This window comes from Sinocyclocheilus grahami, unplaced genomic scaffold (genome assembly GCF_001515645.1).
Source record: "Sinocyclocheilus grahami isolate Dianchi unplaced genomic scaffold, SAMN03320097.WGS_v1.1 scaffold1094.1, whole genome shotgun sequence".
Taxonomy (NCBI): Eukaryota; Metazoa; Chordata; class Actinopteri; order Cypriniformes; family Cyprinidae; genus Sinocyclocheilus; species Sinocyclocheilus grahami.
The window spans coordinates 82,585-97,599 of NW_015506273.1; the positions used below are offsets into that span (position 1 = coordinate 82,585).

A 15,015-nucleotide genomic window follows, 5' to 3' on the forward strand; every position below is an offset into this window, starting at 1 on the left:
TGAGCATCTTGAACGGGAGCCTGTGAAGGGCCCGGTTCACGACGCGCAGGTCCAAGATAGGTCTCAACCCACCGCCTTTCTTGGGTACAATAAGGTAAGGGCTGTAAAACCCCGACCTCATATCGGCTGGAGGGACCGGCTCTATCGCGTCCTTCGCCAGTAGGACTGCGATCTCTGCCCGCAAGACAGGGGCATCTGCTGCTTTCACTGACGTAAAGTGGACGCCCCTGAACTTGGGAGGGCGCCGGGCGAACTGAATCGTATAGCCGAGCCTGACGGTTCGACGGAGCCATGGAGACGTGCTGGGTAGCTCTAGCCAGGCTCCCAGACGCCGCGCAAGTGGCATCAACGGAACTACAGGCGTACCCGCAGTGGGGCAGTGCGAAAGAATGCAGGGACCCAGCCCGGGCGTCTCTTTGCCGGTCCGAGGCGGGGTCTGAGTGTGTGCAACACTGACCTGCGTTTGAGCAGAGGGTGCGTGGGTAGTCCGTTGGTTCGTCCTCCAAATCCGCCCACTGCTGCTCGCTGGCGAGAGAGGAGGGTGAGTGTGATACGGCTCTGGACCGTCCACAGCCCCCCGTCCCCTCAGGGGACCCAGAGAAGGAAGAAATTGCTCTTTTGTCGAGAATTTGGGTACCACTGACCGCGAGGCCAGTGGCAGAAAAAAGGGAACAAAGGATTCTCCACCCGGCCCTCCTCCGGGGGAGGGAGTGGTGCGTTCACCATCTCCCGAAGAGCAACTCCCTCCATCTCTGGGTCGCCCGTCTCAGGGCCTTTTGCTCCTTCGCTTACCACCAGGTCTGGCGGGGGCCGACGAGCGGGCTTAGGCGCTGCCACCGGCGGCCGGGTGGAGGCAGCAGCTGCACGCCGGGGCAGGATTTACCTGATGGCCCCAGTCTGGTATAGGCAATGTCGATCAAGGGCGACGAGTGCCTACAGGCCCGGGAGGGGAGCAACGGTTTGCCCCGCCAAGTGGTAGCGGCATTTGGACACAATTGCATCGCAACCCACCGCTCCACCTGGGGGACTCATAGCCATCATTTCCGGGTCCATCTCCGGCGCTGACGGATCTTCATCCCCGGAAAAGTCCGGCTCACCCTCCGATGCTGCAACCGACATCCGATCGTCGGGGGGAGCCTCGGAAGAAACAGGTGGTACCCCCCAGAAGGGTCCATCATGCTCTACTGAGAGCTCCGCTGGTTTCGCAGTGCCGGCGGGTTCGGGCATCCCCGGAGGGGAATTCCTCACTGTAACCGTCAGACCAGTCCGCCCACTGCTAGAAAAAGGACGCCCCCGGCTGCTGCCAGAGGGAACCCCAGATCTAGGCAGTGGCACGGGCACTCCGCCTCCTTGCAGGTAACGGAGTCTGGTCCGCAACTCCGAAATGGTCATGCCACCGCAATGGGGGCATGAGTCATCCACGAAAGCCACCTCAGCGTGCTTCATGCCCAGGCACGAGAGGCAGCGATCGTGACCATCACCAGGTAACGACCGCATCCAGAAACGCACGGATGGTATGACATCTTTAAAAAAAGACGCGTCTTTAAAAAGACGTTCCACCCGTGAAGTTCTTTTAGAATGGAATTTGCTCTTTTAATGTGCTGAAGCGCACAGGGGAGATGGCCGTCTGCAACACACACAGGGGTAGTGCAGCCTGTTGTGTGCAACCCACTCGACACGGGAAAACCACTGCCGCTGAAGCGCCGTCCACCAGCACGAGAGCCCACCGAAGAGCGTGCTTGACTGTAGTTTGTCACTACTGCAGAAGGTCAGGAGAAGAACGATAGAACCGCTCGGCTCCGAAACAAAAAGCTGAATATGCGCTGCATCTGCTGCCTACTTATACTCACGCTGTGATCAGCAGCAGCTGGATGCAATAATCGCATGCCAATGTGCATTGGCTCGTTTAGTTTACACTCGAAGTAGATTGGTCTCTCTAAGCGAGATCCCAATTCGTCGGTCCTCCGACGTGACGTCGAGAGTGACCGACTGAAAGGGAACTGTAAATAGACTATTGTAATGGGGTATAAATATAATTACTATTTTGAGTGAATGTAATTGTTACCAGTTAACATTTAGTCTGTGTTTTTGTTTTTCTTTATCATTCTTAATTAAGTGACTTTAAAACTTTGGGCAAGCAGTTTTGTTTTAGATCATGATGTTTCATTTTTTTTCATGTAATGTATAGCATAGCCTATTTAGAAACATTCACCATGTTTGTTTTCATAGCATCCAGTTTGCACATTATTAGATTGTTTTTTTTATATATAAAACAGGAAATAAGTATTGATTTAGTCCTAATTGATCAAATAAACAACCTATAGATTAATCAATTATCAAAATAATATTAGCTGCAGTCCTACAGTACATCAACCATAAACCTTAGCATTTTTAACATGCTTAAGATTGTTTTATGTAGCAAATATCACTGTCTTAAAATTACTGATCAATGAGCCTCACAATATATTTAATGTTTAGGTAGAAATATTTACATTTTTGTATTTACCAAATGTATGCATTTACCAGATTTTATGATTAAATTTCCCTTATAGGTTAAATGATTGCAATTTAACAGACAAAAGCTGTTCAGCTCTAGCTCCAGTTCTTGGATCAGATACCTCTCTAAAAGAGCTGAACATGAACAATAATAATCTGCAGGATTCAGGAGTGAAACTGCTCTGCACTGGACTGGAGAATGTAAAGTGTGAATTGGAGCTACTATGGTAAATTTACTAAGACAATTTACTAAGGTAAAACAAAATATCTAAATGATGCATTTCTCATTTTATCCATATATCTCAAAGAGGCTCATCATTAGGCCTTACAAATTATGTGACTAAATAATGTGCTGTTTTAATATATCTGTACATTTAAAGGCTTAATGATGAGTCACTTTCAGATATATGGACAATATAAGAAATGCTTCATTTAAATATTTTTGTTCATGCTTACTTTTGTTTTACATTTATACTATATAATGACAATAATTTAAGAATCTTTTTTTTTCAGGCTCAGTAAGTGTAAGTTGACTGAGGAAAGCTGTTCAGCTCTCGCTTCAGTTCTTAGTTCAGCCTCCAGCAGTTTAAAGGATCTTGATTTGAGCAATAATAATCTGCAGGATTCAGGAGTGAAGATTCTCTCTGATGGATTGAAGGAGAATTGTAAACTGGAGAAAATCAGGTGAGTTGCTGTCTAACATATTAAAGGTCTCTGGGCCTTTTGTTTGCATTGATATTAAGTCATGGGTTTTGTTTAATTTTTATTTATTTATTTATTATTAATTTGTTAAAGGAACAAGGATTTTTTTTGAATTACTGATTAATCATCTGAATGTTACATGTTCATTCCTGTTCTAGTCTGTCAGACTGCAGTATCACTGAAGAAGGTTATCTAGCTCTGGCTTCAGCTCTGAGATCAAACGCTTCACACCTGATAGAGCTGGATCTCACAGAAAATGATCCTGGACAATCAGGAGTGGAGGGGCTCATTGATTTACAGCGGGGTGAAAGCTGTAAATTAAAGACCATCAGGTGATAGAAGCTTTCAGATATTTAAATGAAGCCACAGTCATAGTGTCTGTAGTGTACATGCAAAATTAAAATGACAGGAAAAAAGAATTTACTGAATTTCAAGTTAAAGAAATTCAATACCAACACACATTTGAATTTCATGAGTCTGACACTCAAGTTTTCTGACACAAACAATAATATACATAATTAACATGAATAATTACAAATTATGGATACAAACTGTCAACTGAAGACACTGAGGTGAGACATGATGAAATAATACTACAGATAAAATGCAGATTATAAATAGTCTTTATTTAATACAATAAGCTGTATAATACAGTATATTGCTGCTGCTGCTGTCATTAGTGTTTATATATAATAATAATTTAGATAAAAAATGCTAAGGGATAGCTTACCACCAAATAAATTCTTTCATTATTTCCTCATCAGGTTTTTGGGTCCTGCTGCAGATGAAGCCTGTCAGTATGTGACAGGAATTGTGGGTAAAAACCCGTTACTCCTGAGAGAGCTGAATCTGAGTGAACGTGAACTAGGAGACACACAAGTGAATCAGATCTCTGCTCTACTGCAGGATAAACACTGTAAACTCAACACACTGATGTGAGTATTGTACATGGTTTAATACATAAAATGTAAAACATATTTAAAATATAATATTATTTCATATTTTATTGTTAGTAGCTTGCTTGGATTAGGACTGCCGTTGTTCCTTAATGAAGGTTTTGAGATAAACTGAAGATTGTTTCCTGTCTTTTCTTTCTCTGCAGGCTGAATAATAACAGCATTACAGCAGAAGGTTGTGTTGCTCTGACTTCAGCATTTAATTCAAATCCTTCAAACCTGATAGAGCTGGATCTGAGTAGAAATGAACTACGAAACAAAGGAACTGAGAAAATCTGTTCTCTTTTGGAAAATGCACAATGCAGATTACAGAAACTGAAGTGTGTATTTTCATTTATGTACATTTCTGCATGTAAATATGAATGTATTGATGTGTAATTTATTCTGTATCTTTATGCTTTTTGTTTGATCCGGGGAACTTTATAATACAAACAAAATCAACAAAACACAAAAAAAACCAAGGTGACAAGAAAGCAGCAAGAGAGGAACTGAGAACACCAACGGTATATCCATCAATGGACAATACCAGACAATTAACACAGAAAACACAAAGGTTTAAATAAACAGGGAGAATTAGACTAACAAGACAAACTTGTCAAAATGGCAAACTACGTTCACAAAATCACAAAGATACAGAATAAATTACAAAATGTCTATTGGATTAGATCAAATGATAAAAATCTAGACAATTGTGGAGACAAAAATGTTTTGTTACTTAAATTTGTTATTATTTTTTTCTTACAAACAATTTACATTTTTTAATGTAATATTTAGAAAATTGAATGAAGCAGGTGATATTAAGGCATTAGCTGCTGTACTTAACTTTTTATATATAGACTTTCAGACTGCAGTATCACTGAAGAAGGATATAAAACTCTGACTTCATCTCTGAAGTCAAACTCACACCTGACAGAGCTGGATCTCACAGGAAATGATCCTGGACAATCAGGAGTGGAGGGGCTCATTGATTTACAGCGGGGTGAAAGCTGTAAATTAAAGACCATCAGGTGATAGAAGCTTTCAGATATTTAAATGAAGCCACAGTCATAGTGTCTGTAGTGTACATGCAAAATTAAAATGACAGGAAAAAGAATTTACTGAATTTCAAGTTAAAGAAATTCAATACCAACACACATTTGAATTTCATGAGTCTGACACCCAAGTTTTCTGACACAAACAATAATATACATAATTAACATGAATAATTACAAATTATGTTTTTTTATGATTATGAATTTGATTTTTATAATTTAATTTTCTCAGGAGAACTGGAGGCAATTATCCCAACTATGATCATAAATACACTGTACCCATAAGGAGGATGAGAGCTGCGAAAGGCATGAAATTATAACATGGTTATCTAATCTAAGTTATTTTCTACTTCCTGTAGGTTTTTGAAAAGTCCTGCTGCACAGGAAGCATGTGAGCACCTCACTGAAGTACTGGGTACAAACCCATTAGTACTAAAAGAACTGGATCTGAGTGAAGATAAATTAGGAGACCTGGATGGGGAGAAACTCTCTGCTCTTTTGATGGACTCTCATAGCAAACTAGAGAAAATGAAGTGAGTGAACATGATGTACACTGTTTATTTAAATCTCTCAGTCGCATGTGTGAGCAGATATGATAATCTTTTGATCTGATTTGTAATAAATAATGTTGTTTTTGTGTTCAGGCTGAATAATTGTAAGCTGACAGAGAAAAGCTGTTCAGTTCTAGCTACTGTTCTCTCCTCCAAAACCATCCTGAAAGAGATGAACCTGAACAACAGCCGTCTGCTGGACTCAGGAGTCAAAGAGATCTGTGAGGGACTGAAGAATCCTGTGTGTGAGCTGAAGATACTCAAGTGAGTACATTTCACCAGCAGCTACCCTCAACAACAGTAGACCTGTCATATTAAATACTTTATTGGCTTTGTACGATATGTAAACATAACAATTATACTTTTTTGCTGAACTCACTAATGCTTATTGTTACATACATGTTTGTTTACATAAGAATGAATGTCACCATAATTTTGGCCAATTGTGCTGCTTCTGTCATTTCGTCTGCTCTCGGTGTTGGAGACAGCAATCAGGCAGCTGCTCCACACACAGAGCAGACAGCAACAGGTGAAGATAACATATTTCTCTAGACTAATAGGAGTTTCAGTCAGAAAGTTTTGAAGGACTTGGTTACAAAGCCACATTCCGTGTATTCTGTCCTGGCAATGTTGTTCTGAGCAAGGTGCTGACAGATAGCTAACAGAAATAAAGCTCCGTCACACGTTCTTCTTTGTATGCAATGAATACTTTACTTGACACAACTGTAAAACTAAGAAAAACACAAAAGACACAAACTACAAACAGATTCTATTTTAAAATATTATTTACACGTTCACGTTCATAAACATTCACTTACACACTGAAATGCCCAAATAAACAATTGATTTAGATTAACAATGTGCTTGCATGAAAAAGGGATTGCACAGCTCTGTTAGCATGTTAGCCATTAGATCGTACCAGAATTCAGAATCAAACATTGAGGTTTAAACATCTCAATAAGCATCAGCTCTTATTAAACTAACACGAGAATATTACACTTTTTCTTATGAAATTTATAACTTACGGCCATATCTACTTCAAGGAATAGATGTTAAACTATGACGTGCATCTGAAACATAGATCAGAGAAAACAAGTTTCTTCTTCTGCTACTTTACATACGTCCAGTTGCATTCTGTCATAATATTTTTTCGCCACTAAATACACAATAATTGTTATTCTTACATTTAGGTAGAACCTCAAAAAATTAGGTGCATGACGTCACAGATTTTATTATTATTATTATTGTGAAGTGAAACAAATGAATAGCGCTTCTCTGGCTTTGTGCAGACATAAAGAAAACAGACAGAAAGAGACCCAGCGCATCCACACAAGAGAGAAATAGAAACTTTTGTTCTTAAATTGTGTTATGCTGTTTTGTGTTATTTTCATTTTGCACTGTTTTAATTGTGCATGGCAATGCAGTTATTTTGGCAATACAAATGTAGAAACATATCGCAATAATAAAAAGACTGTATTGTTAATTTTATGTCAAATTGCACAGGGAATACAAACACTGAACTCTGCATGCAGACCTATAATAAAACTGTCCCGAGACTCTGAGATGCGGAAAACACCAGATCACGAGCTGATCGCCTGAACAAAGTGCGCGCTTCCTTTGAAACACGCAGCGTAAACAGACTTGAAGAAAAGATTAAGCCTAAGGATGGGTATCGTTAAGGTTTTAACGGTATTACTACTCTTACTGATACTGCTTATCAATCCGGTACTTTAACGGTATTCTTATCGGTACTTTTTGTTTTAGGTTTATATATATATACGTATATAACAGTCATGGCCAAAAGTTTTGGCAGTGACATAAATTTTGTGTTTTGCAAAGTTTGCTGCTTCAGTATTTGTAGATTATTTTTCCACATATTTCTATGGTATACTGAAAAACATAAGTTATAAATATCATAAGTTTTAAAGGCTTTTATTGGCAAAAAAATATGAGTCAATATTGACAGTGTTGACCCTTGTTCTTCATAACCTCTGCAATTCGCTCTGGCATGCTGGATATTAGCTTCTGGGCCAAATCCTGACTGATGACGATCCATTCTTGCCTTATTAGTTCTCAGAGTTGATCACAATTTGTGGGCTTCTGCTTGTCCACTCGCCTTTTGAGGACTGACCACAGGTTCTCTATAGGATTTAGATCCGCGGAGTTGCCTGGCCACAGATCCAAAATTTCAATGTAATGATCTTCAAGCCACTTCTTTATCACTCTTGCTTTGTGACATGGTGCTCCATCATGCTGGAAAATGCACGGCTCATCACCAAATTTCTCATGGATCCTTGGAAGAAGTCGCTCTTGCAGGACGTTTTGATACCATTCTTTATTCATGGCAGTGTTTTTGGCCAGAATTATGAGAGAGCCCACTCCCTTGGTTGAAAAGCAACCCCACACATGGCTGGGCTCCGGATGCTTCACTGTTGGCACAACACAGGACTCATGGTAGCATTCACCTTTTCTTCTCCGAACAATCGATTTTCCAGATGTCCCAAACAGTCAGAAGGGAGCTTCATCAGAGAAAATAACTTTGCACCAGTCTTCTGCTGTCCAATCCTTGTACTTCCTGCAGAATTTCAGTCTGTCCTTGACGTTTTTCTTGGAGAGAAGTGTCTTCTTTGCTGCCCTTCTTGATACCAGGCCTTGTCCAAAAGTTGATGCTCTCCTGCTGCCATTCCTGAGCAAGCTCTGCACTGGAGGTGACACGATTCCGCAGCTGACTCCTCAGGAGGAGACGGTCCTGGCACTTGCTGGACACTCTGGGACGTTCTGAAGGCTTCTTCATTGCAGTCGAACTTCTCTCCTTGAAGTCCTTAATGATCCGGTAAATGGTTCTTTCATGTGCAATATTCTTTGTAGCAATTTCCTTGCATGTGAGGCCATTTTGATGCAAAGCGATGATGGCTACAAGTGTTTCTTTGGAGGTAACCATTGCTAACAAGAACACAATGATTAGAAGCGCTTCTATGGAAGAAAAATAATGCCATATGTCTTTGAAAGAAAAAAAGCACGTTGAATAGCACTAATTGAAAAAATAATGCATTGCATTAACAGTGCTTGCATTTTAATTCCTTGTATTTCCAGGGGTTGCATTTTTAGGTCCTGAAATTTAACATAGTTGTCTATTTAAGCTGTGAATATTTCAATTCAAAATATTTCACACATATTTTCATAATTAAAAATTTAATAATTCATATTCACCTTCCAGAATTCACTTCCTAAATATTCAATCTGTTTAAAAATACGATGTATAATATTCGACAGGCAAATTTCGGTGCATTTTATTTCACTTTCCAAATTCGCTTCCACAAATTCAGTGGTTAAAATTCGGCAGAAAATTCGCCATTGCACATCCGGGATCTGCAGGAATAGCAGTAGAGCACCGATGCATGATCTCCAGCTGCTGTCAGTCGCTCACCAGCAGGTGGCGCAAGCGGCTGTTGATGAAGACCAAAGCAACAGGTGGATTAAGTAATTCATTCAGCAAGCGCTAAGAATGCATGTAGGCTACAGGAAACAGCAAATATGTTGAATTAAACAAAAACAATCAGCTTTTCCATATGTTTACTGGCCCCAATAATCAAAACTTCTACTTAGCACTTGCTCCATTTCTGCAGATCAGTTTTAGTGAATGAGTGACTTTATAATCCTTGGAAGCCAACATCTAAATCAACAATAAAATTGGCTTAATATCACAGACACAGGCCTAAAGTGTAAGCAGACGTTTGATTGTTTAGTTCTGTCCTCTATCATCACAGTTAAACGGCTTTCATGTTGCGCGCTCTGTAGCTCCTTCGTGTGAGCGTGATCTCTCTTCTGAATTACGAATAGCAAAAATGCATCATAGACAAATGTCCTAATATTATTGCATATAAAAACAGCTGGCGACTAAGTGGAGATAGAATTTACAAGATAATGTATATATAGCAATAATAAATGTATGTGTATTTTCTTAATTTCCCAAGTACCGATAGCAGAACCGTTAACGTCAGAGCTTATCGATACTCTGGTCTTTTATAATTTAGCACCAGGGCCGATTTAATACCGGGTTTTGGTACCCATTCCTAATTAAGCCATAGTGTGCTTTTGGTTTTAGTTCATTTAACAGATACTTTGCCAAAGCAATGATAAAAAAAAAAACAGTTTTTCGCTTATCATATTCATATTTCATAATCATATTTTTGGTTGATTATTAAACAGTGGCCAGACAGATTAGACAATTAAATTTAATTTAGGAATTATTAAATGTAAATTTCAAGCATTATTTGTGACAGATAAAGTAAAGTAATGTGACAACAATAACATTTAGCAAATCCGTATCGAATGTGCTTCCACTTTTAATGCTCCGATGCATAGTAAACATTTTCCTTTTCTCCTTTTCTTTATTTAATGGTAATATAACACATGATTCAGTAATATAAATCTTAATGCACACCTATTAAATTTGTAAATCTAAAATACAGTGTAGTACTATGTAACAGTAAAACGTAGGCAGACTGTCTTGACATTTACTATGCTGCTTGAATTTCTTCTGAATAACAAACACATAAGTTCATAAGTACTACATTTGCTTCTGTGAATCTGAATTATTTTAACTAGTTTATCTGCCCAACAGCAGAGCTCAATACATGAGGCAATGGGCTCCAACACGTTCACCTTTTAACTTTTCAAGTCTGTGGTTAAAGCATCACTTAGCAATAAAAGGAAGCTAATACACATTTTTAAGACATGAATTAGATTATCTATTTTAGCGGTTGTCAACCCTGTCTTGGCGGCCCCCCAGCACTACATGTTTTGTATGTCTTCCTTATGAGACCTAGTTCAGGTCTTCTCAACTAAGCAGTCTCTAATGAGCTGATGAGTTGAATCAGGTGTGTTAGATGAGGAAGACATACAAAATGTGCAGGGTTGCGGGGCCTCAAGGACAGGTTTGAAAACCCCTGATCTACATAAATTCTCTATATTAATTTATATATTAATAACATTTTCTACTTTTGTTTCATTTCGCTAATAACGTTATACAAATCATTTCAGTGAATTGACTTGGGAATTGTTTCTACACTCAAACTCTTGTGGTTCCCCCCATTCCTTTCAATCTTTTTGTGCTTTTTGGGCATGCACATAATAATAAATAAACCAGGGCCCATATTCACAAAACATCTTAAGGCTAAAAGTGGCTCACAACTTCCAGATTTAGGAGAAAATCTGAAAAATAATGGGCGTGTCAATCCTAAATGTAGGACTCCTAAATGTTTGCTCTAAGAGTATTTCACAAAGCGTTTTAGCGCTAAAACTAGCTCCTAAATCTGTGAAATGTCAGGAGTAGTGAAGAGGACTCCTAAGTCGCTAAGACCAAATCACAAACTATCCTCCCTGCTGAAAAAAAACACACAATACAAACCATCACAGAAATTCTAATGATTTCCACTACAAATACCATTACAAACATTACAAACCATCAACTTTTAACCATTAAAAGCATTAAAAAATGGGCTCCTGTAGTGTGGTTTGGGACATATTCCATTAGGATTTAGTGGTTTTTAGCAAGCTACCAATAAAAGGCGACCAATTACCAGTAGAAACCCACAGGCTCCACAGTTACCATTAAAACAATACAATATTTGAATACGGCAACATAATTTTGCACTCTTTAATATTTCCATGAATAAATCTCTGACAGAGACCCCTCCCCTTTCAGCCAATCACTGTGTGCATAGTAAGGATGCTGACATCATCCATAGCAACGAGGTCAACCCACTCTTACTCTTAGTTTAAGACTTCTCTCTATTCTCTATTTAGGAGAACTCTTAGTGGTAAGATAAAATGTTTTGTGAATATTGGCCCTGTTTTACAAAACTTTAAGAATTTTCCCATACATGTGTCATATATCACTGAAAATGGGAGAATCTCAGCTTTAATGGCACATAGTCTGAATAATTATTTTTCAGATGTGTTGCAGTTTTAAATATAAGCTTTTCTTTACATTTTTTATGTTTACATTTTCTTTACATTGGCATCAGTTTAAGTTCAAATTAATCAGGTAATAGCTGATTAATCACCTCACTCACATAATAAATGATGACAGAATAAAACTAAAAGTTGTGTTCCTGCATATCTGTTATCCGTTTATCTGCATATTTGGTCATTTATTCAGCTGTAGTGTAATGTAGTCATATTTTGTGATTTGTCCACTAATTAAATAATTTTAACCACAGTTCATTGTAATTCTTGGATTTATTTTCTGTAGACTTTCAGACTGCAGTATCACTGAAGAAGGTTATCTAGCTCTGGCTTCAGCTCTGAAATCAAACCCTTCACACCTGATAGAGCTGGATCTCACAGGAAATGATCCTGGACAATCAGGAGTGAAGCAGCTCAATGATTTACTACAGGATCAATACTACTCACTGAAGACACTGCGGTGAGTGTTCTTAAAATAATAGTCTTAAAGTTTCTAATTAAATAAATTAAACTGTTAAAAAGACAATTGTAAGAGCTATAAAATGACTAAAGGCTTTTCACAAGCTTGTGAAAATAAATCACTGTATAGCAGGTAATGTCTGTACATTTTCTGTGTCCAGGTTGTTACAAAGTCCTGATGCAGAAGAAGCCTGTAAATATCTGACTGAATTTCTTCACATTAAAAACCCGTTACTCCTGAGAGATCTGAATCTGAGTGAACGTAAACTAGGAGACACACGAGTGAATCAGATCTCTGCTCTACTGCAGGATAAACACTGTAAACTCAACACACTGACGTGAGTATTGTGTTCATTTATTATTGTAGATATACAGTATGTTATAGAAATCAGGTGACCAAAACACAGTAATTCTCAGTAGTCACTAAATGTTAGCATGCATGCACTTTGTGTTTGTAAATTCTCTCTCTCATGTTTAATATTATAGTCTGCGTAAGTGTGGTCTAACAGAGGAAAGCTGTTCAGCTCTTGCTACAGTCCTGAGATCAAACTCCAGTCTGAAAGAACTTGACATGAGCAACAATAATCTGCAGGATTCAGGAGTGAAGAAACTCCAGAACGGATTAGAAAATACAAACTGCACTTTGCAGAAACTCAGGTGAGTTCAATGAATGAATACTTAATTTTAATAATAATATAGTTTTTGTATTAACGTGATTATACACAGGGCAACTTTTTGAGCAATGTTGTTTGGGCACTTTCCCATTGAGAATGGGCAACAAACTTCTGTCTGGATAATTAGATCAGTCGTGGGCCCTGTGTGTGGTTGCCCGTTGATAGCATCATTGCCCAGCAATATTTCTCAAAAAGTTGCCTTGTGTATCGTAACCTTTAGTTTGTTTTTGTTTGTTTCCTCAAATGTTTTATGAAATAATGTTAAGTATGTGTTTTAAGGTTTTATCTTACAGTTTTTATTAATAATTATTTTTACTCTCAAAGTTTAAACTTGATTTTCTTAAAAATAGTGCACATACAGTAAATGTTACTCACATATCACTGTAGCACAGTTTGTGATGAATGTAGTGTGATGAGACCTTTACTGTTAACCCTTTCACACAAGTTTAAAATATTCTAGCTGACCCTCCAACATCACCTTATTATATCCATGGCGACGCATTGTTTGTCACGTGACACACTATAGCCACAGTACACTGCAAAAATGGATTATCTTACTTAGTATTTTGTCTTGTTTCTAGTCAAAATATCTAAAAATTCTTAAATCAAGATACTTTTACTAGATATTTACTAGAGACTTTTACTTTTATCTAGTAAAAGTATCTTGATTTAAGAATTTGTAGATATTTTGACTAGAAACAAGACAAAAATACTAAGTAAGATAAGCCATTTTTGCAGTGTAGTGCTGTACGACAGATTTTCAGATCAGTTCTATTTAGTTTTTCCTTTTTTTTTCAAAATATTCACAAACTTGTTAACTATACCAATTATCTGATATTCTAATTCTCAAGTATGTGTTTTGTCGTTTACAAACCTTTATAATGATCTTGTTAGTTGATTTATAATGCATGATGGGCGCTGCCATATTAGTTTGTGTTGCAATTCAGGCATTTAATTCAAATCCTTCAAACCTGATCGAGCTGGATCTGAGTGGAAATAAACTAAAAAACTCAGGAGTGACTGAAATCTCCACTCTACTGGGAAACTCTCAGTGCACACTGCAGATACTTAGGTTAGGTTTTGGTGAATTTAAACATGAACTGAAAATTTCTGTCAGCAATATCACTTTTGTACGTAAACAAGTTAGTATGCATCTGTCTTGAAACATTTCTTAAATATTGCACATTTTTGGAAAGCTGAGAATTATAAATATTGTAATCTGAAAAATTTAAACTTGAGTAACAACATTTGAGACTTTATTTTCTTCCTGTTGTTTTTTGCCTCTAGACTTTCAGACTGCAGTATCACTGAAGAAGGTTATAAAGCTCTGGCTTCAGCTCTGAGATCAAACCCTTCACACCTGATAGAGCTGGATCTCACAGGAAATGATCCTGGACAATCAGGAGTGAAGGAGCTTGATGATTTACTACAGGATCCAGACTGTCAACTGACGACACTGAGGTGAGACATGATGAAATAATACAAAATAAATTATGTAGCAAGTTAATTATTTGTAGAAATTGTATTTCTGTAATAAAGTGTTTCATGACAGTTTAACACTGTTTACCATCTGAACCAGATGCTGTTTTTCATTACCTCATTATTAGTTGAATTGAATCCTGCTTCATCTTCTCTTCTGCAGGTTTTTGGGTCCTGCTGCAGATGAAGCCTGTCAGTATGTGACTGGAATTGTGAGTAAAAACCCGTTACTCCTGAGAGAGCTGAATCTGAGTGAACGTGAACTAGGAGACACACGAGTGAATCAGATCGCTGCTCTACTGCAGGATAAACACTGTAAACTCAACACACTGATGTGAGTATTTCACATGGTTTAATACTTTATAAAATACCCTTAACGTATAATATTGTTTGATATTTCATTTTCTAAATACTGGCATTGTGATTCTTTTTTAGAGGACTAAGATTAGTTTAGCCATCATATAGATTTATCCTTCTTTAGGTATTAGTTGTGTGTTGTGAATGAAATAATCTGAAGAATGTTTCCAGTCTTTTTGTTTTTTGTTTTCACGCTCACTCTCTCTTTTTCTCTGCAGACTGAATAACAACAGTATTACAGCAGAAGGTTGTGCTGCTCTGACTTCACAAATTTGACTTAGACTAATATTCTGTCTATTACGGCAGCCAGTACCCGCTAAAGGGGCTAAGTAGTGGGAAT

General features: G+C 38.1%; 1 protein-coding gene across 1 annotated transcript in view; it reads left to right on the forward strand.

Moving 5' to 3' along the window:
- Nucleotides 1-15,015, forward strand: part of LOC107566705 (NACHT, LRR and PYD domains-containing protein 3-like) — a 168,944-nt gene that overhangs the window by 37,096 nt on the left and 116,833 nt on the right. Inside the window, 3 exon segments of the mRNA XM_016252234.1 lie at nucleotides 2,553-2,723; nucleotides 11,993-12,166; nucleotides 14,127-14,300. Of these exon segments, the coding sequence (XP_016107720.1) occupies nucleotides 2,553-2,723; nucleotides 11,993-12,166; nucleotides 14,127-14,300 (519 nt within the window).